Below are 19,728 nucleotides of genomic sequence, written 5' to 3'. Positions count from 1 at the left end.
CAAAAGTCTCATTTGAAACAGATCTCGGCACCCTCAAGTGACCCTACTCCATCACAGGGCTGCGAACGTGTCTAAACATTTTGGTGATACGAACTGGATTAACAAGGCGCTGACTTACCGGCTCTAAAGATGACGTTTATTTAGGTACTGCAGGCTGCATTACATGTATAATACAATATTACAGTAATTTAGTATTGTACAGAAATAATTAAAAACTTTACAGCTCATTACAAAGTATCTTTGGATTTTAGCTCATTTAAAGTACACCGATCAACATGTAATACCACAGCGTAAATAGCCACTCTCTATATACACAGACCCACTACATTTACAGAAATCAACAGAAGGACGAGCTGGAAAGGTTTTCCCAAGTCACAGCAGACGTTAGCGGAGGTGGAAAAGCAAAGCACGGGGTGGCTGCAAGGAGCGCACGCTCGGGCACGCCTGGGGAACGGCACTAAAGACAAGGATGTCCGAAGCGAGGTGGGAACGTGCCGATGCAGACCCTGCCCGTTATTGCTTGGAGCACGGCTCCCGTACCAGCTTCAGAAGCCGTTTGCAGGGGGAAGGGAGGGGGAGAGCAGCTGCCTTCTCCTACCCAGCACAAGCACTGCTCTAAGGCTGGTGAAGGAGAAAGGCTCATGACGCGTCCCCACCGCCCTGCGCCAGGCACTCCCCGGCTCTCGCTGGGTCCCAGGAGCCCCGACCCACGTCCCTGCTCTCTCCACGGCGGCATTTGGATGCTGGAGCCCGGCTAAGGCTGAGCCAGGCGGCGGTGGGAGGCTCTGCCGCTGGCCAAACCAGCCTGGCCAGAGGCTTGCGGGCAGGCAGAGCAGCCGAGCCGTTCTTGGGGGTGAAAAATATGTTGGTGGTTTACGAGGAGGGTGGAGAGCACAGAAACCAAAGCAAAGATGGATAAAGGAGATATAGGAACAAGACACTTGTTTGTGACCCCAGCTCAAAAGCGTTTCGTAGTGTGACCAGTCTGTACCTTTACTTATCACAATCTTCCTTTCCTAAAAGCCAGGCAGCCTCGGGGCTGGGCTGAAATCCACCTGCTGACCCGGGGGTAAGGCACTGCGAAAACAGGAATTCTTGTGCAAAGAACTGGCAGTACCAGCGTAAGGACAACACAAGCATCACCGCAGAAAAGACTCTTCAACAGCTCCATTACTGTACAAACAGGCCTGTGCAGCACCCAAGCTCATTTCGTACAGGTTTGCATGACTGATCGGTAGGAACGAGGAGGGGTCCCTGGCTTGCAGGAGAGCAAAGAGATGTTGAACATCCCACCCGGCAGGCAACAGCAGGGAGCTTCCATCCCAACCACTGACAAAACCATCTTGCTCAGGACTCGGGCAGTATTACCACACAGAACTCGTTTCTATTGGTTTTCCTCAACTAAACTACATCATTAAATAGCAAAGAGCCCAGGCCCTCAAACTGAAAAGGTATTATTTTGGACACAGAGATCAAAACACCATGGACATGAACCAAGAAAAACCTTGGCCTGGTTTGAGAAAAGCCCATAAAGTCCCTCCAAAAAGCATCTTCTTGGCTGCCTCGGAGCACGTGACACCCAGCTGCAGAGCCCCGCGCCCCGTACGGAGGAAGGGACCCGCAGAGCTGTGGATGGGGGTCCGGCCGTTACCTCTCCTACCCACCAACGTGATTTCCTATGCTCAGAATCCGACACCCATCCACAGCTCCGGGATACAGAAAGCAAGCCTGCATCACCGAGCAGACACAGGAGATGTGACACTGTTGCAAATTACAGTTCCTGCATTAACTATTCCTCTTCCCTGTATAAAGTGCATGAAAATCTTGGAAAATATGCATAGTTTTTAAACACGCCAGCCTCAGTTGTTGAGCAGTTCCAGTTAAAAGCACCTCCTCCTTTATGCTGAGCATATTTTTATAATGTTATCGATTAAAAAAAAGCACCAAACCCAACAAAACCCAACAATATTACTTGCATTATGGTTTTAAAGTGTTTTCTGGTTAGTTGGCTTAGCTGGTGCAAAGTAACAGATGGCTTTGAGCAGAGGGACGTGCACTCACTGCACCAAAAACCTGGAAAATATCTTTACAAGAAGCCTCACATGCCCAGGAAAGCTGGGGCAAGCAGAGGGAGTCAGAGAAGTCCTCTAAGAACATCCTCACAGTCAAATTGGATTTGTTTGGCTTTCTGGAGCTTGTGCCACATTGGGGTGATTCAGATACTCGTTTTTGGGGCAGGTGTCAAGGTGGAATTCGAGGAGACATTTCATTTCGGAAGTCAAACAAGATGGTAAAACCCAAGAGAGCTATGAGTAAAATCCTCCCTCTACCAAAGTCAACGAGGTGCTCTGTTAACAGAGCCACTTCAGTCACACTACTCATCCACTGACGTCTGAAAACATACCAGCCATACTTAAGATGTTTGCTTCCAGGACAAGGTGGAGGAGGCAGCAAGTATGTTCTGTTCAAACTGTGTTTCATGCCCCCTAAATACATACAGCACAGTTTTGCAACACAACTAAGAGCGTGTGGAAGAGGAAACCCACCCCGTATCGGTCGGCTGCAGCCTCTGACCACGTGCCCCAGATGTGCAAACACTGAAACAGGTCCTTGCGTGGTCAGAGCTGTAGTACAAATACAGCCAGAGGAATTTATAGTGGATGGCATAAACAGTGAACTATTAAAGCAACTGCCTTCTGCTTGACCCACTCACTCCTGCGACCTTGATACCTTTGCACCGGTCCTGCAGAAGAACTCCAGTCTTCAGAAACAGCGGTGCAAGAAAAGAGGCTTCAAAAGGACTTGGACAGGTTCTTCCCTTCATATCTCCCCCAAAGGGGGCACCTAGCAAACATCAAGAAGTTTTAAAGATATCCCTAAATCCAGTAAATGAAATGCTGAGACTAAAACCCACAACTATCGGTTCGGGGGCTGTTTCACATTAGCTAGCTTTCTGCAGCACATCAGAACAAAGTGCAATTAGAAAAACGGTAAAGGTGGATTTTAGAAACCTTACAAGGCAGTACAAGAGGCATGACATTAATTAGTGGGTGGTCTTTCATCAGCAAGACTTGTCATACCCCAAAACGAAACACTGTTTTGTTGCATGACTCTTGTCTCTAAAAACAGTTACCATTTAAAAAACCAGGATTTTGGCATCTGAATTCTTTACTACTAAATTTCTCCAATCGTTTTGGTTCGAATGGACAGGAGCATCGTGCAAAGGAAAAAGAGGGAAAACTGTACACTAAAAATATCCTTAAAAGCTGGTCTGTACATTTTATATTAAGATTTCTTTACGGAAATTTAGGAAACACTGAAACTAGTTACACAAAGCTGAAAGGATATATGAATCCCTGGCAGTACTATGCATGCTGCATTGTAACCCATCCCACTTATTTCTGCTACAGATTAGTTTCTATTTTAATTTTATTCCTTCTGCATAAATGATATTAATTACAGTAAATCAGCATAATTATCTCCTTCGCTAAGCATCCCTATCTCCTTTGATGACAATGTATCTTTCCCTTGGACCTCTGAACCAGATGGCTAAGGCACTTAGATACCAACGTGCAGCACAGGCAGCATCTAGATACATGTTAAAGTTTAATCATTAATTTAGCACCCTAAATATTCCCCACGTACATAAAAAGTCTATTGTTCAAGCTGTCCAATCCCCCCGTGATGACTAAACAAGACATAAACAGCTCAGAATATAAAAGTCTGTGGCCTTTCTTGATTTGTTAGAAAACGAGTGTGTGTACATCCATATGTGCACAGGTATATATACACACGCACTCAGTGATACATAATTTGTGCCACAGGCAGTTAAAAACTAGCAAGGGTTACCAAAAATAAAATCAAGTTTTATAAAAGCCAGCCCAAACCTCCCGTTTTCAAGAGAGATATTTTTTTGGGGGATCGGGGGACAACTCTGCAGCGGTTCGGCTGGGTTTGCTTCCGCGTGCCGCTGGGACGGTTTAGCTGGCGACGGAGGCACCTCCTCTTTGGATCGACACTCGGTACGGTGCTAGTAGAGCTCCTCTGTGCAATGTCAGGCGGTGGATGATTGTAAAGCGCAAACATTTCATATTTTAAAATAATAAATAAAAATAAATAGACTGGATTGATCCCATTACAAGGACAGTGACCCTCTGCTTTGCATAAGTGGTAAAAAATCCAAGTATCTCCAAAGGCTGGGGGGGAACATCAAAGCACGTGAGTGCTGGTATCTCTGCAAAAATCCTCTTCGCCCACAGGGCAGAACCGACGAGGAAAAGGTCCTGCCTCCCTGGGGCAAGTGAGACAGGGGATCCTGTCATGGTGAGAGCGCACGTTAAATAGATTAGACAGCAAATTCACTCCACTCCCCTCCCTCCTAAAAAGGAGGGATCAAAAGTAATACAGAGCAGGTCACTGGCCTTCTCCCCTCCCCAACAAACCAGCCAGAAATACTGTGCTGATCTCCACAGAAGGAGAGAGGGACAACAGGAGAGTCATCAGAACAGGCACTAGGCTCAGGTCACATCAACAGAAAGCTGCTGCTTTTTTAAATAAAGGGGGGGCTGGAGTTCTTTACTTCCAAGTAAAGGTTTACGTGTGCTTCTCTGCCTGTCTGGAATCATTATAACCTTGCCCTTTCACCATGGATTATGCAATATGGACACAGCTCTTAAGAAGTTAGAAAAGAATTGTTATTTTGGGGAGGGTTTGGGTTTCATTTTAGAATTGCCGTTCACACCAAGAGAAACACCAGTGTGTGGGCAGCATTCTGTATCTCTTAGAAAACCGTGCCATAATTTGAACAATTTACATGTCTCTTCCTTCTCTGAAAGGTGGAAGAGAGCAAAGCTTACACCCACCCACCGCCACGAGCTTTCACCGGCTGCCATCAGTCATACCCTGAAGCGTCACAATTTGTAACAGAAAAGGAAGGATGCAGATCCAGCACCATGACAAGGCAAAGAGCTAACATGTCAATCACCCAAAGCAGAGAAAAAAACCCTTCATTAGTGTTTGCCACAAACTAGAAGTTCACGTGGTTGGTTTAGCTTCCCGAAGCTAAAAGACCTGCTCCGCTGTCCGCCTTGCGGTGTTCGCTGCGGTGGGTAGGGCTGTCTCAGTTTGCCCAGGATTTCCTGTTCTCTGCATTTTTCTGGCTCTTCTCCAGCCGCAGGGTGGATCCTCCTTCTGATTTTGCCAGGGCTGTGAGCGAAGCCAGGTTGGAGGCTGAACCAGAGAAGCTGCCACTCTTCCTGTTCTCAGCAGCGGCTCCTCCTTGCAACCTCAACCCAGCGCTCCGCCGTCTTGATGGTCCCGTGGCCTTTTTCACTCTGCCTGGTTTCACCAGTAGTCCGTAGCCTGGGTTGCATCTGAAGTACTGCTTCCCTCCGATCGAGCCGTCATTCTTACCTTTGACAAGAAAAGAAAGAAAGATGATAGACAAAACGGCTTTTATTCTGTGCCTACGGTGTGTGACCAGGAGCACACCAGAAGAAGAAAGCAAGAAGAAAATGCTGAGAGGGAAAAAGGCTGTTCCCTATCGATACCCTGTGAAGGTAAACACCCAGGAGGAGAGCACACTGCCGGCACTAGAGGACAAAGTTGGTACAAAAGCAAAGCAATCTGAAGATTGATACACTTCCTGATATCAAGACAAGTCTTCCAGCTACCAGAGGAGAAGTGGGAGTAGCATTCCCACAGGAGCAAAGATAGAAACCCCCACCAGCTGGCTTTACGTCTGAACTTGAGAAAATGGTAAAATTAGAGGAAGCAGCTGCCTGCGACAGCGGAAGGCTGGACTCCATTCGGGTGGCTCCTAGCTGCGGGCTTGCATTCCAGTGACACCAGTATACTCCACTGCTGAATACCAGCAAAGCCACTGCATGGAGACAGTTACTATGAGTGGGACAGTCCACCTTATTCTTCCTCCCTGCTTGCTATTCAGGGGAATTCTTTAATCTCACCAAAAGTGTTAAATAATCAGTTCAGCCACAGATGCATCAGCACACCAGCAGGAAGAAAGGAGAAGAGACTTCTTTTAAAAGAGCTTTTGCTTTTCTAAGTTGGTGAGAGCCTGAAGTTGACAAGTTACTGTTTCCATCTCATAAAACCTCCACATAACAGAAAGAATAATTTCTTCACGCTGATGCTGTTGAGATCTTTCTATTTCTCCCTTTAGATCATCCAAAATTTTCACAATCACTGTGCTGGGTGCCAGGACAGAGACTGCTCCCACCTGTAAAGGGACTCCAAAAAGATACAACAGCTCTTTTTAAATGACAGAAGGTCACCTCTCTTGTTTTACAGGTGTTTCCTTCTCTCTACCACTATTACCGTGTTGGGTGCAATATACCCTCACGTGGCCAAGCACTTGGACTTCTACCTGTTTGTAGTGTGACAAAGATACAAATTTGTGACCATATTTCCCAAGTGAAGCTCCAGATGTGCTAGAAGCCAGTTACACTCCAACAAATCAAGGACTTAATCCTTGTGGAAACAGAAGGGGAAAAAAAATACCCAGTAACATCAGCAGTTGAGCCCTCAACAGACCAAAAATCTCATGGCTGTTCAACCCTTCCACAGACAGAGAAGCTGATGCTTACCGGGTATGTGCAAACAGCATAATGGACTTAGCACTGGGGACCAGAGCAGCCAGACAGGGAAGGAAGCTGACTTTCCAAAATTGAAATGAATCTGTAAATACCTGTTTTTATTTTAATTTTTAAATAAGCCATGAATTCAGGACTGAGAATCGGGTCTACAACAAACAAACAACAAACTACTAACTACTAACGGGTTAGTTTGCTTTCCAGGATGGCAAACTCCAGAGGGTTTTCTGAAACCAGATGAAAACACACTGTCCGGTTTAGCGTTTATAAGCACACCATGTGCAGGGAAGATAACTGCTCATTTAGTGAGAGTTCTGGATCCTTGACACAGCATTTTATCTTGGTGAACAGTTCCGATTCCAGGGAAGCATGAAGCAGAGACAAATGTGGGCAACTCCCTGGGACGTGCTGATTCACTGCAAACTCGGAATGCTACAGCTTGGCTGCAGGGATTTAAATAAGGGGCTTTATGTGCCCTTGGTAAATCAAGCCCTCTTACTATCAAAGGCAGCAGCACCTACTGCCCGACTACGGAATTTTCAACTACCACACCCTACCTTCCCCCAGTCCTGCATATCTTGGAGAAAATGAGCCCCATGAAAGTGGACATGAACCTGCAGAGGAGAGGAATTATGAAGCCTGGGGCTCCAGCACAGAACAAATGCCAGCCATCATCTTTCTTCCACATTGTGCTAAAGTCACCATTTTTCTGCATCATGCTACAACAGCACACGTGATCAGAGCCTCCCCAGAACAGCACCCTAGTTTCCAAAAAGTATATATTAGAGCCTAAATTCTGGGAAGTCTACAGCTGTAAAACAGGAATGACAAATGAGAAGCTGAAAGAAACCTTGTATCACCTGTATGTCCTGGTAGTCAACATATGGTTATTTCCTACTGCTTTTCACATATATAGATATATACACAGACAGCAGGTCAAAGGAGGTGATTCTCCCCCTCTGCTCCGCTCTGGTGAGACCCCCCTGCAGCGCTGCGTCCGGCTCTGGGGTCCCCAGCACAGGAGAGACACGGAGCTGCTGGAGCGGGGCCAGAGGAGGCCAGGGAGATGCTCAGGGGCTGGAGCAGCTCTGCTGTGGGGACAGGCTGGGAGAGCTGGGGGGGCTCAGCCTGGGGAGGAGAAGGCTGCGGGGATACCTTAGAGCACCTGCCAGTGCCTAAAGGGGCCGGCAAGAAAGCTGGGGAGGGGCTTTGGGCAAGGGCAGGTGGCGATGGGACACGGGGGAATGGCTTTACATGAGAGAGGGGAGATGGAGATGAGAGATGAGGAAGAAATTCTTCCCTGTGAGGGCGGCGAGGCGCTGGCCCAGGCTGGCCAGAGCAGCTGTGGGTGCCCCATCCCTGGCAGGGCTCAAGGCCAGGCTGGACGGGGCTGGGGGCAGCCTGGGCTGGGGGGAGGGGTCCCTGCCTGTGGTCTGTAAGGTCCCTTCCCACCCAAACCATTCTCTGATTCTGTGATATACATACATACACACAAATAGAATTTTGCAATTTTACAGCTTATTTTAAAATAGCTTGTGAGAGACTAGGTTATCTGTTAAGAGACTGCAACTTATTTAGCCTAAACATTCCTTTGCTCATTTGAATCTCACCACCTCTGTTGCACTTTGGACAGAGCAGAAGCCCACAAGTGAACTCTTTTGACCCAAGGCTTGTCTCCTGCAACTATATACTTCCCAAGCTGCACTATAAAAGCAATCCTGATTCCTACCTCCACTGTAAGAAGCCAAGGAAATAACTGAAAGGAGACACAATTCAGCCAGAGGTCAGTGAGACTAGGTTTCAAAGGCAGACTGGAAAAAGATTACAGCAGGAAAAGATCTTTCATGTTTCCCTTCTCAAAATACACCCACTAATGGCTAATGAAACTCCCCTCATCAAAAAGCAGCATTAAAATAAACACTGCAAACTCTGACATGCTGTCTGCGTTACACCCAGTCCAGATCCTATTTTACCTGAAGGTAAATCCAGTTCGACACCAACCCATGTCCCCTCTTGGAAGTCTGTGGGCCCAATATATCTAACGGTGCCTGTCTTATTTGTGCCAACTGTGACATATTCTCCCTCTTTCAGCCACTCAGGAATTTCATTGGCGTCTTCGGAGTCAGAAATCACCTCCAGTTTTTCTTCTGCTGTCTCTGATCCATTATGGTTCAGTCCACGGGCAGTGGCTGTGCTCTTCTCTCCTTCTTGCTGCTCTTCTGTGCTTAGTGAACATACAGGATCTGTCCCCAGCATGCTTGTAAAGGACTTCAGCTCTGAAGTCTTGACTTTTTGGATCTTGAAGGGGGAGGCTGCAACACCAGGCTGGGACAACTGATCAGGATGAATCTGTGCTTTGGGAAACCCTAGTTCTGAGACCCCAGAAACCATTTCTTTTTTCCTAGCTTGTCCTGCTGACTCCGTTGATTGTTTGGATAACAACTCCTTTTTTGGAGTGGAGGTAGAAAGAAAGGTTTTTGCATCAGTGGCTCCACTGGTATAATTTGCCTGCTCACTTTGAGTCACAGGAGATGTGCAAGATTTTGATTTCAAAGCATCATTTCCATTCACTTCAGTGCTGTCTTTAGGTCTTGCATGAGCACTTTGAAGGCTGAAGGCAGGTAGGCTCTCTCTCTTAGTACCGAGACAGCTTTCTGAAGAAGTGTCCCAGTGCCCTGGCACGTCAGCAGAAGAGATCTGAGCCAGAGGGGGAGCTGGGAAGTCACTCACTGCAGGCATCTGACTTCCCGGCTGAGCCACAGACTCACTTCCCGTGGCAAGGGCCTCAGAGAGGGTGGCTGTCGAGACACTATGAGAAAAGTACCCACTGGAGGCTTCACTCAGAGGACTCGGAGGCCCTTCCTGGGAGTCCTGTGCCTGGGTGTCTCCCGTGGGCTGCTGCAAAGGCACTTTCGGTGTCTTTTCCGGATTCCTGTCCGCCTCAGACGTCTGCACTGCAGTTTCGAATGGCTGTTTCCCAACTTCCTCTTGGTTAATCTGAAACAGAAGAGGATAGGGACCGTGGGGCGATGTTATCCAAAATATCTGGGCTTAAAGGATAGCTACAAGGCCTCTGGGAAGTACTAAGGCCCTCAGCTTATCTAAATCCTTGTGTAGCTGCAATCTCCAAAAGATGCAAGCTGATCCGAAGTCAGCTTTGCAAACCTGGTAGGATTGTCAGCTCATTTCTTCCATTAATAAGAAAAGTGTCAACTAAAAGAAATACGTTCCCCAATATTTACTGAAAAATTATTTATATTACAGGAATGGTCATTTGCTGTTTGAATAGCAGGATTTATATGAAATGTGAAACAGCCATGATCTATAAGTCTCTCACAGTTATTTGGCTTAACTCTCAGGATTGATAAATCATGCCTCTCCAACTAAACTGTCATTTATGTCCCCGTTTCCAAATGCCATTCCCACCTCAATGCCGCCAGCACCACACACTTCCAGAGTATGAAATTAACTGCACCTCATGAGATTAACAGCCCATTTTAGTGATGTATTTCTTGGCTGTAAAGTTTACTAAATCTGATAGATCAATATCTTTAGCCAGCACATGTACTCTAAAAGATTAGGATGTCTCTAAATCTCTTTGGGAGGGAGGGAGGGAGGAAGGAGGCTGCTAATATGAAGGGGATGGGGGGAAAAGCGGTTGGAGGCCGGCAGATTTGTACATTTCCTGCTTTAACTCTCAGGTGTACATCTTTGTTTACCGTTCAAAATTTTGTAGTTTATTGCATCTAGTGGTTAAGTGTTCCAAACTACAGGATTTTCACCTTATTCTGAAGTGCCTTTTCCACTGGAAACGTAAGCAGCATTTGAAGAAAGAGCAATTTGATTGAATTACAGGAATTTCAGAACCAAAGGCTAGCTTGTTATCGCTAAGTGAAATGTAATACAGAAAGTTTTTTGAAATATTCCTGCGGATTAAAGACATTTTATAGCTTTTCTACGGAGAAGATGGTGTACATGTGGACTCTGGAGCTCTGCTTGCTCTTTGGGTTTTCCCTTTAAGCGTTCAGATAACGTACATTTTGCTAAGACAATAAAAGCACAGTAGGAGAAAGCTGATTTGCTATTTGTAAGACTGAAGTTCTGCCGAACTGTGGGAGATCATAGGGCCTATTTTCTCTCCAGCTTAGCAAGAGCCTTTTTCTCACACCAATATCATGAATTGGCTTGAAATATAAAATTGAGAATTAAGCTCAACACTCAGAGTAACAGGCACGTTCTGTATATAGAAAGTGTCAGAGCCTAGCAATTTGCCTTTTAAAGCAGCAAAACAGCTGAATTGTAGGCAGTTAACTGCTAATGCAATCATATGATTAACCAGGCTTTCAAATATAAAAGTGTAACCAGTGATATAGGGAGATTTTACCATGACCTAAGAAAACACAGCAACATACAGTGCATTTAAGTGTCTGACAGCAAAGCAGCAGTAGAAGTGCAACAGGTTTTATGTAGCTAACCCAAGAGTTGCTTTTGCCACCTCTCATTTCCAGGCATGTGGATACAAAAATTGTATTGTCACATCCTGGTACATGCTTACCTGTTTTATCTTTGCAGCACTGGCATCAATACTGGCAGACTGAACCATAATTCGTGGGACAGCCTGCAGGAATGAAAAACAGAGCATTGTTCACTTAAAGGATTAAATATTGTCCAACTGGCAAACTTTAAAACTTGTATTTGAAATTTTGGAATCATAAACAAACCTTCCATCATGAAAGGATGGAGCATTGCTACTTTATTGCATTCTGATGACATACTCTGAAGGGGTAAAAACCTTAACCAAGGCACCCCTGAATTTTAACACATAAGTACAAGTACAAACACATAGAGTACAAAGTGGTTTTTTATGCAGTCGGTCAAAGACAGACCGCCGAGCAACGAGATGGCAAAGAGATCTGAGGTTGCGCTGGTCTGGCTAGTGAAATCCTCAGCTTTGGTCCACATCCAAAACTCTTTCTCCATCTCCAGAATCTTAATTTGTTTACATTTTAGAACTGTTCACTTTAACTCAAAAAGGAAGCCAGAACAAAGATCTGTGCATCCTCTTTCCAAAGAGGGCATCACCACTGCCTGCCAGAGTGAAGACTCCACATGCCATTTGCCAATCACGATATACTGCTCCTGTGCCAGAAAAAACACTTCTCTGTGTTTCAATAGTATCTTCTCTATGATAGCATGGGGCCTGATATGAAGGCATTGACAATAAATGTCCCTCACCTGCTCCATATTCAGGCTTTTATGTTAAAGATTTGAAATAGTCACTCTCCTAAGATGTAACAGCAAATCGTGACACCTGACTATAAATCTTAGGCTAAGCTGCCAATCTGGGCTGTCAATGGCACTGCTGACACAGGAGAGAAAGGCAACAGTTCAATGGAGAACCTTGGGAAATGGAAGCTTGAAGAAAAGGAGACAGGAAAAAAAGGCAGAAACACCTCTCTTTAGCACTGTGGAACATTGTCCTGCCAGTGCAGGTTCATACTTCCAGGGAAAGAGCTCTTTAAGGGTGACATATTACACGATTTGGGAGTAGTCTGCTTTGTTTCTTTTTTCTCCAAGGGACTTGTGAACTCCTCCTGTAGAAATACAAAAGCAGTGCTCGTCTTTGAGACAGCTATTTCTAGTATTTGACAACTGAAACTTTCCAGCTGAAGAATAAGGTACTCTTCTCTTACATCCCTGCTATGTACAGTGAAGCAGGAATCCGACTAATCCTGTCCCCAAAATAAATAAATGGCTGTCATTTATATGGAGATTGCCAGGCACTAAATGCAAACGTGGTTATTCAAGGTAAAAACTAGAAAGACGAAAGATGGACAAAAACCCCAACAGGTTCACAGTGGATCAAACAAAAATTTTAAAGACATTAAAGCTTCAGTTCAATAAAAGAAAGCAGGAGAAGAGGGGATTGCTTGTCATTAAACCTGCTAATTGTAATTACACCACTGGAGTGGGGTTCAGTGCAAACTGGCTTTATTTCAAACATTCTGAGATCTTTACTAGGACATGCACTGGAGCTCCAGGAAGCAGATGGTGACCCGGAATCAGAATGAATCAACGAAGCTTAAACACAGCTTTAGGACTTGTGATCCAGTGGTTTTCAGACACTTAGTATTCCAGAACTTCAGCTTCCCTTGAAATCAAGTGGAAATCCTCTAGGCGAAAAGTATTAACCTGAAAACAACTGTAGTACTGATGTGACCGAGCACAGAGATAGCTTAGAGCTACGAGGTGCATGAGTACTCTGAGTCGTCCCAAGTATTAACTCAGACACGCAAGAGTAACCTGGCTGTCACAACAGCCAAGTGTTACACTTTAACAAATACTAGAGAGGAGAGGGATTAACTTTCTTAGGAGAAAACCCTGCAAATTTTAGGTTTAATAGAAGCTTATCATGGTGTTAAAGGGAGCAGAGTACTTGGCAGAACACTTATTCTCTCTTTTACAACCATCTTTGAACCATGTGTTGGTCCATCTCCGGAGTGCAAAGCCAAGCTGTTAAGTATCACCTTTTAATGAGAAAAAAAAAAAATTATCTGTAGTCACAAGGCATTAGGGCTAATCTCTAGGCAGCCACTTGCACAGCACTTTAAGCCTTTTGCAGAGGTGCAGATGAACCTCGGTGAGAAGCCAAGACTCTTGAATTCAGATTATCCTAGTCAAATATCGCCATGGTCCAGTGCTAAAAGCACAGCATTTTGGCATCTCAGAAAGGTTGTGCGAATGAAAAACACTGTTCTTGTTGCTTCCGCGCTACTGTTTGTGATCTGATACAGCAGGGGAAACAGCCTTTTTTTCAGCAGACCTTGTATCAGGAGCTAAAGACAGCTCCGGGCTGTCACACTGGCACCGTAACACATCTTTTTGCCCCATTTTCTCCCAGTATTTGTGCAATCTCTGGGAAGCGCTCTGAGGTTGAGCGTTACTACAGAGATAAGCACTCAGAATTGCAATAAGGAAAAGTATTTAAAGATATTTCTCAGTTCCTTTGATTTCCTTTTCTCCCTTTAAAACAAATAAACAGTGGAAAGTGTGTGTTGGGTTTTTTTATCTCTCAAGAACCTTCAGTCTTACAGCCTGTAAATCCATGAAATCTAAAAAACCCAGTTGATATCAAACAGCAGAAGAAAGAAAATCATTACACTTCAATCATTCCTCATCAAGTTCTCCCCCTGAAAGGATGACAAATCTCAAAACTACAAAAACTTTGCCAAGCAATGTTTAGAAAAACACGGAGAAAAAAGCAATTACGAGAAGTGGCACTTGCCCAACTTTGGTGCTGACAAGAAACAGATGGGCAGAAACACCCTCACTGGCGTGGCAGGGGTAGTAAAACAAATCTTTGTTATGAAACATAGTCAAGTTACTTAGGGGGGGATACTGAAAACAATGTGTTTGACTATCTGTGAAGACATTTACTGGATGAAAAATATTTCTGAATCAAGAGCCAAATTCTGTCATTAAACATTTGTAGATAGCGACCGCTAAACTAGACATATATATTTACCCAATGGCAAAACATTTTTATCACTTTTACAGTGATAATTTCTGGCAAAATTTCTTCAACCAAGCTGACAAAATACGGAGTAAGAGAGAACATGAAAGCAATTCACTTTAAAGCATCTTTGAATCTTAGTAGAACAAAAATCGTCTTTTTCCTAAGAGTTGCTACTCTGTGCAGTGAGTTTACAAGAATTTCTAAGAGCACGTATTTTCTGGTCAGATGAAAGGTCAGTTGGCACATACTTTGAGTAACACCAAGCCATGTTGTTGTCACTAGTGATTAGCGAAATCTGGAGACCAACCCGGTATGTTGGTGAGCTTGAATGGGAAAAGCAACGTGTATCTCATTCCCCTTACAGAGGCACCACAATGAATCCTAAATGAACTCCTCCTCATACCGTGTACTACATATATATAATGGCATCTTCTTCAGTGAGCTCAGAAGAACACATTTGGTATTTCTATATCATTAAACATTTTGTAAAATGCCTCTGACAATGGTGACTGATGACTTCACTACAAAGCCTTTTGGCTTCATGTGGCTGGAATAAAATCCTTCAGCGTTAACAACCAATATGCAGAAAGTTCAGTGGCAGTTAACAGAACAGACTGGGCCAGCACGCACAAGAATTATCCTCCAAGCTCCAGAAATGGCTTAGCCAAGGTTATAGCTGAAGCAGTCCTAAAAGGGCATTATCAGAAAACTTCCACTGCTCTTGTCTGTGCTTTACCATCCGCAGATAGGAATGACTGAGCTCAAGGACTGTCGCACCGACAGTATTACGTTCACATCACCAATTAAAAGCAGCTATTGGAAACTTCTGCAGCAGGGCATAGCAGTTGCTTCATCAAATGTAGTTTCAAATCAGTTTTGAGCACTTGGGATAAAATATTTTTGCGAGATGTACACAGCAATGCAGTAAGAGTTCTGAATCCCCTAGTACACAGTCAAAAAAACTGAATCCATTTCAAAGAGGTCTCCCATTTCAGAAAGGTCCCCCCCAAAATATTCCCCTCTGCCCTCAATTTCAAAATAATTTTGAAGTTGTTAATCATTCAAATATAAAGTCTCCTGCATTCCAAAAGGAGATGTGAAACCCAGTACAAGTTTGTTTGGGTTTTTTTGCTGGTTTTTTTTTGTTTTCTTCTGTAAAGACACTGTGCATTTAAATATTAAACCGAACAAACTCTTCTTATTCCACCTTCCATGTGTGGAACATTTCAGCCTGTAACAGTACTTTTGAGTTCTAGGTTTCTAATATACTTTATGCAAAATTAACCATACCATTTTCTGCATAGCTAAATTACTTCATTCCTAGGTCCAGGCAGATTAAAAGGGTAATTCATAAGCATTTTCAAGTTATTCATAAAGAAGTTTCAGTGGTTTGCTCTAAGAACTTTAAAAGCCAGTTTTCCGTACTCATTCTTATTAAAATCTATTTGTATGAGGATGATAGCAAAACCCACACTCAGAAAGAAATCAAAACACTAACAACTCAGTCACAAGAACTAGACACGTATGAGCTCAGCCAGCCACAGAGGATCTGTTGAGCTATGCTGATTATAGCATCCAAATGATTCTTTATTTGAAAGTCTGAAAAAAGCCTTCGAGATTTTAAAGAAGGTTCTCTGAGGCCACATTATTTACATTTGATTAAGGAATGTCAGTTCTAGCAATTATACTATGCACCATGCACATCCATGAAATTGTTATTTTTTAATGCACTGCCAGAAAAAAGGCTTTTGTCTATTTAGATAGCTTTTAATTAACTGCATTTCATTATTTTTTTAAGATTAATTACTACGCCTGCATCAGAAGGTGAAAGAGGAAAAATTGACAGCTGCCCTCTCCATGTGTTCATGTCTGCATTTCTGTAGCACAAAGCAAAAATGAATTACATTAGCACATGGAAATTCAAGGAGTTTTGTGGGGTTTTTGGTTGGTTTTTTTTAGGATAGCTGTGACTCAAGATCTCTCATTTAAGCCATGTGCTAACAAAAAGACATTTGAGCATCCAACAAGGTTCTTGAGCGTGAATGTGACCAAAATCCACTTACCAAATTGGTCAGAGGAATTTGCTTCTGCCACAGCAATGTCAAAACCCCAAAACTGAAATTTAAATATGTACATTTTTAATGTTAGCACCCAGTGATGTCCTAAAATGTAATTACGCAGAGTTCCTAGAGATCAGCAGGGTTAGAAGGTAAAAACCATAATCCTGCTTGGTGCACACTATGAAAGCCTTAGCATGTTAATAAAAAAGACAAGCTTCAAGAGCATGTACATAATGTAATTAAGCACAAATAGATGTAACACTGATCCTCCATCCACGTGCATATTTTACACGAATATTTTAAACTTTCCCCCACCAGCAATAAGGGTCGGCAAGGCTTTAAATCTTGCATGCTGCAGTAATAAGCTTTTTAAAGAATAGACTAGGAAAATAAGGAGCAATTCCAGCAATCCAAAAAGGTTTAAATGGTTGGCTTTTTTTATTTACAGACTACTGGCAATTAATTTAAAGGCATTAGATAATGGAGAAAGTAGGCATTTTCTAACTTAAAAGTATATAAACAGCTTCATCAGAAACCAATCTTTTAGGTACATAAACAGCTTCATCGGAAGCCGTTTTGCTAGTTACATAAAGAATCCTATTATGCCAAATTAATTCAATCTAACTAATTAGAGAGCAGGAAGTTCTTTCAATTATTTTATGTGCTGTCTGAGAAACACACTTGAATACGAGAGCAGATTTCATTAATTGCGGTTCATTATTCTCCAGATTAGTTACTAAACTTGCATCAGAAGGTCAAAGACGGCAATTTTGTTAGCTGCCACCACCTTGACTGGAATGTTTCTGCATTTTTGAAACTGAGGCAACCACTGACTATAAATAAAAACAGCGCTAGGAAAAAACATTTTCTTAAGATAAAACTTTTGTATATGGTCGCTTATTTTAAGGTTGATGCCAGCCTAAGCAGGTACATATGATTGAAATAAAAAGGTGCTAAAAAAAAAAAAAGTCTTTTCAGAATGAGTGGTAAGAACTCCCATCTTCTGTTTACTCACGCAGAATCAGAGATCGTTAACATGCCCACTCAGAGAGCTGCTTGGTCATGATGAACTTCAACTGCAGTTATAAACTTGGAAAAAGGTTAAGTACTGCTCCCGTGGAAACGATGCTCAAAAGCACTGAAATCTACTTAGCCATAAGACCCGGCTTACAAGACGCAACAAAACAAATCTGATGCTTTCTGCAAAGATGTACAGCCACCTAACCCTGATAATTTAACCATAACATATTGGAGATTTAATAACAGCTGGGCCAGCCATCTACTTCAAGATGGTTCACCAACATTTTTCCAGAATGTGTTTTAATCACATTCAATAATTAAGTACTATCAAATAATGTAACATATATGCACTGAAAAGGGAGCTTGACAAGAACTTTGGAAATTCTCTTTTACTGTAGTTCTTCGATGAACCAGGAGTAAGTAATAAACTGATCCACTCAGCTTTTTGGTATTTATGTTCAAAAACCTGTTGTTATGTATTTGGTCATTTGCTTTCAGCCAGGAAAGGATGATTTAGATCTTGCCATTTGCTTTGTAAAGCATTCCTTTAGTAATTTCTATTCCTGAACCTAGCTCTCCTAATTTGTTGTTTACAGCAACAGAATTCCATCAGTTCCCAGTTAGGGGTCAGATTCCTTTGCAGTTACAGCTGAAAAATCCTTTTGCCTTCACCTCCCCCTTACACTTTTTGTAGTTTACCACCTACTCTGACCTTGCACATTCATTTATGTCCCCTACCACTGTATCAAAGTTTTTCTTTTCCTTTTTTTTTTTCTTCCACAGAACTAAGATGCATTCTTCTGTATTTTCTGAGACTCAGAAATATCATTTTTTGTGTCCTCTCCATTGCACAGTTTACTACAGTTATAGAAGAATTACTAGCTTGCTGTCTTGCTCTGGCAGGTTAGTGATAAGGTGTTAAAGCCGATTGCCAAACAGTGACCCCCATCGCAGTCCCATCACCCACCAAGTACAATAGCCATTCATCACCGCCACCATCTAAATTCTTCTGGCCACATTTGCATCATCAGGCCATTATAAAGAAACAGGAAGAAAGATTACGAGACATGATATTTATGATCTTAAAGCCAGTCTTGCTACAGCAGCACGTATTTATTATTTGTGCTGCACAGGAGCAGCTGTAGATAATTCTGTAACTGTTCTTTCAATTTTTGCTCTCTCTTCTGTGCACTGTGATTGCTAACAGGAGTGAAGAAGCCCTGTTTCCTTACTGATAGAGTTGCAAAGAATATCTATAAACCTCTCAAACCAGTGAGGTGTATTTGTAATACAATTGACTTGTTCTATTGCAAAACTAAAAGTAGCAAGGAATTTTAAGATTTCATTTTATTACACAGATCCAATGGTCATGGAAAACCAGGCTGTTCTCCAATGCAACCAAGCATTACAACATCACATGCTCCCGTTTATGTATTAGCTTTTATTTTTAAGAAACAAAGCAGAAATAGCATGTCTCCTCCTATTAAAAGCTGTTCTGTTCATAGAATCATTTAGAATGAAAAAGACCTTGGTGAGCATCAAGTCCACCCACAAACCCAGCACTGCCAAGCCCACCACCAACCCATGTCCCCGAGCGCCAGATCTACACGTCTTTTAAATCCCTCCTGGGATGGGGACTTCCCCCCTCCCTGGGCAGCCTGTCCCAGTGCTGGACACCCTTTCGGTGAAGAAATGTTTCCCAGTCTCCAACCTAAACCTGCCCTGGTACAGCCTGAGGCCGTTCCCCCTTGTCCTGTCGCTTGTGACCTGGGAGCAGAGACCGACCCCCCTGGCTGCAGCCCCCTCCCAGGCAGCTGTAGGGAGCGATCGGGTCCCCCCTGAGCCCCCTCCTCTCCAGGCTGACCCCCCAGCCCCCCCATCAGATTGGTGCCCCAGCCCCTACCCCAGCCCCCTGCCCGGCTCTGGACACGCTCCGGCCCCCCAAGCTCTGTCTGGGAGTGAGGGGCCAGAACAGACCCCAGGGCTTGAGGTGCTGATTACTTGAGTTTCCATACTAATCCATAATACAAATTAAAATCTCTTTAAATAGCTGTCTCTGTAGTTTAAAAACTGACTTCAAGACAAATAATACAAGACTGATCTCGAACAGTAGGAAGGAGTGGGAACAGGTGGTTAGACTAGAGGCAGGAAATTAGGCTTCATTGCTAATCTCAGCTCTCATTGATTCAGTAAGAATTCAAGAAGTTGTGAAAGGCTCTCACTGCAATTGCAAAGAGCATCTATTTGCATCTTTCAATACCCAAATACCTTTAAAGAAAGCCACTGTCTTAATTTTCATTCTCTAAATTTCATAGATGATTACGTTTATATGATTCCTGTCTCAACACTAAGGCTGTTTGTTGTAAGCAAAAGGCAACGTGAAAATGTAAAGCATTAAATTAGATATGGGAGTAAAATCTGCTCCTCTAATTACTTTGTAAAGAAAACTACAGTCAGATTAAAAATATTTCATATGTGCCTTATTTTTTTGTGTGCTATGCCTGTCATAACTTACTTTAAA

The 19,728-nt window shown here is 43.3% G+C and overlaps 1 protein-coding gene across 5 annotated transcripts in view; it reads right to left on the bottom strand.

Moving 5' to 3' along the window:
- Window positions 1-114: 114 nt before the first annotated feature.
- KIF13B (kinesin family member 13B) overlaps window positions 115-19,728 on the bottom strand; it is a 133,283-nt gene continuing 113,669 nt past the window's right edge. For 4 of the 5 annotated variants that reach the window (XM_040597772.1, XM_040597774.1, XM_040597773.1 and 1 more), the window contains 3 exons: window positions 11,167-11,229; window positions 8,585-9,608; window positions 115-5,412 (listed from right to left, as the gene is read on the bottom strand). In XM_040597772.1, the coding sequence (XP_040453706.1) occupies window positions 5,120-5,412; window positions 8,585-9,608; window positions 11,167-11,229 (1,380 nt within the window). In that variant the 3' untranslated portion in view covers window positions 115-5,119. The remainder of the gene's footprint in view (window positions 5,413-8,584; window positions 9,609-11,166; window positions 11,230-19,728) is intronic. The other variant, XM_040597776.1, reaches the window with a different exon arrangement.

Source organism: Falco naumanni, chromosome 6 (genome assembly GCF_017639655.2).
Source record: "Falco naumanni isolate bFalNau1 chromosome 6, bFalNau1.pat, whole genome shotgun sequence".
In the NCBI taxonomy this organism is placed as follows: Eukaryota; Metazoa; Chordata; class Aves; order Falconiformes; family Falconidae; genus Falco; species Falco naumanni.
This window is presented reverse-complemented; position numbering and strand designations above follow the sequence as displayed.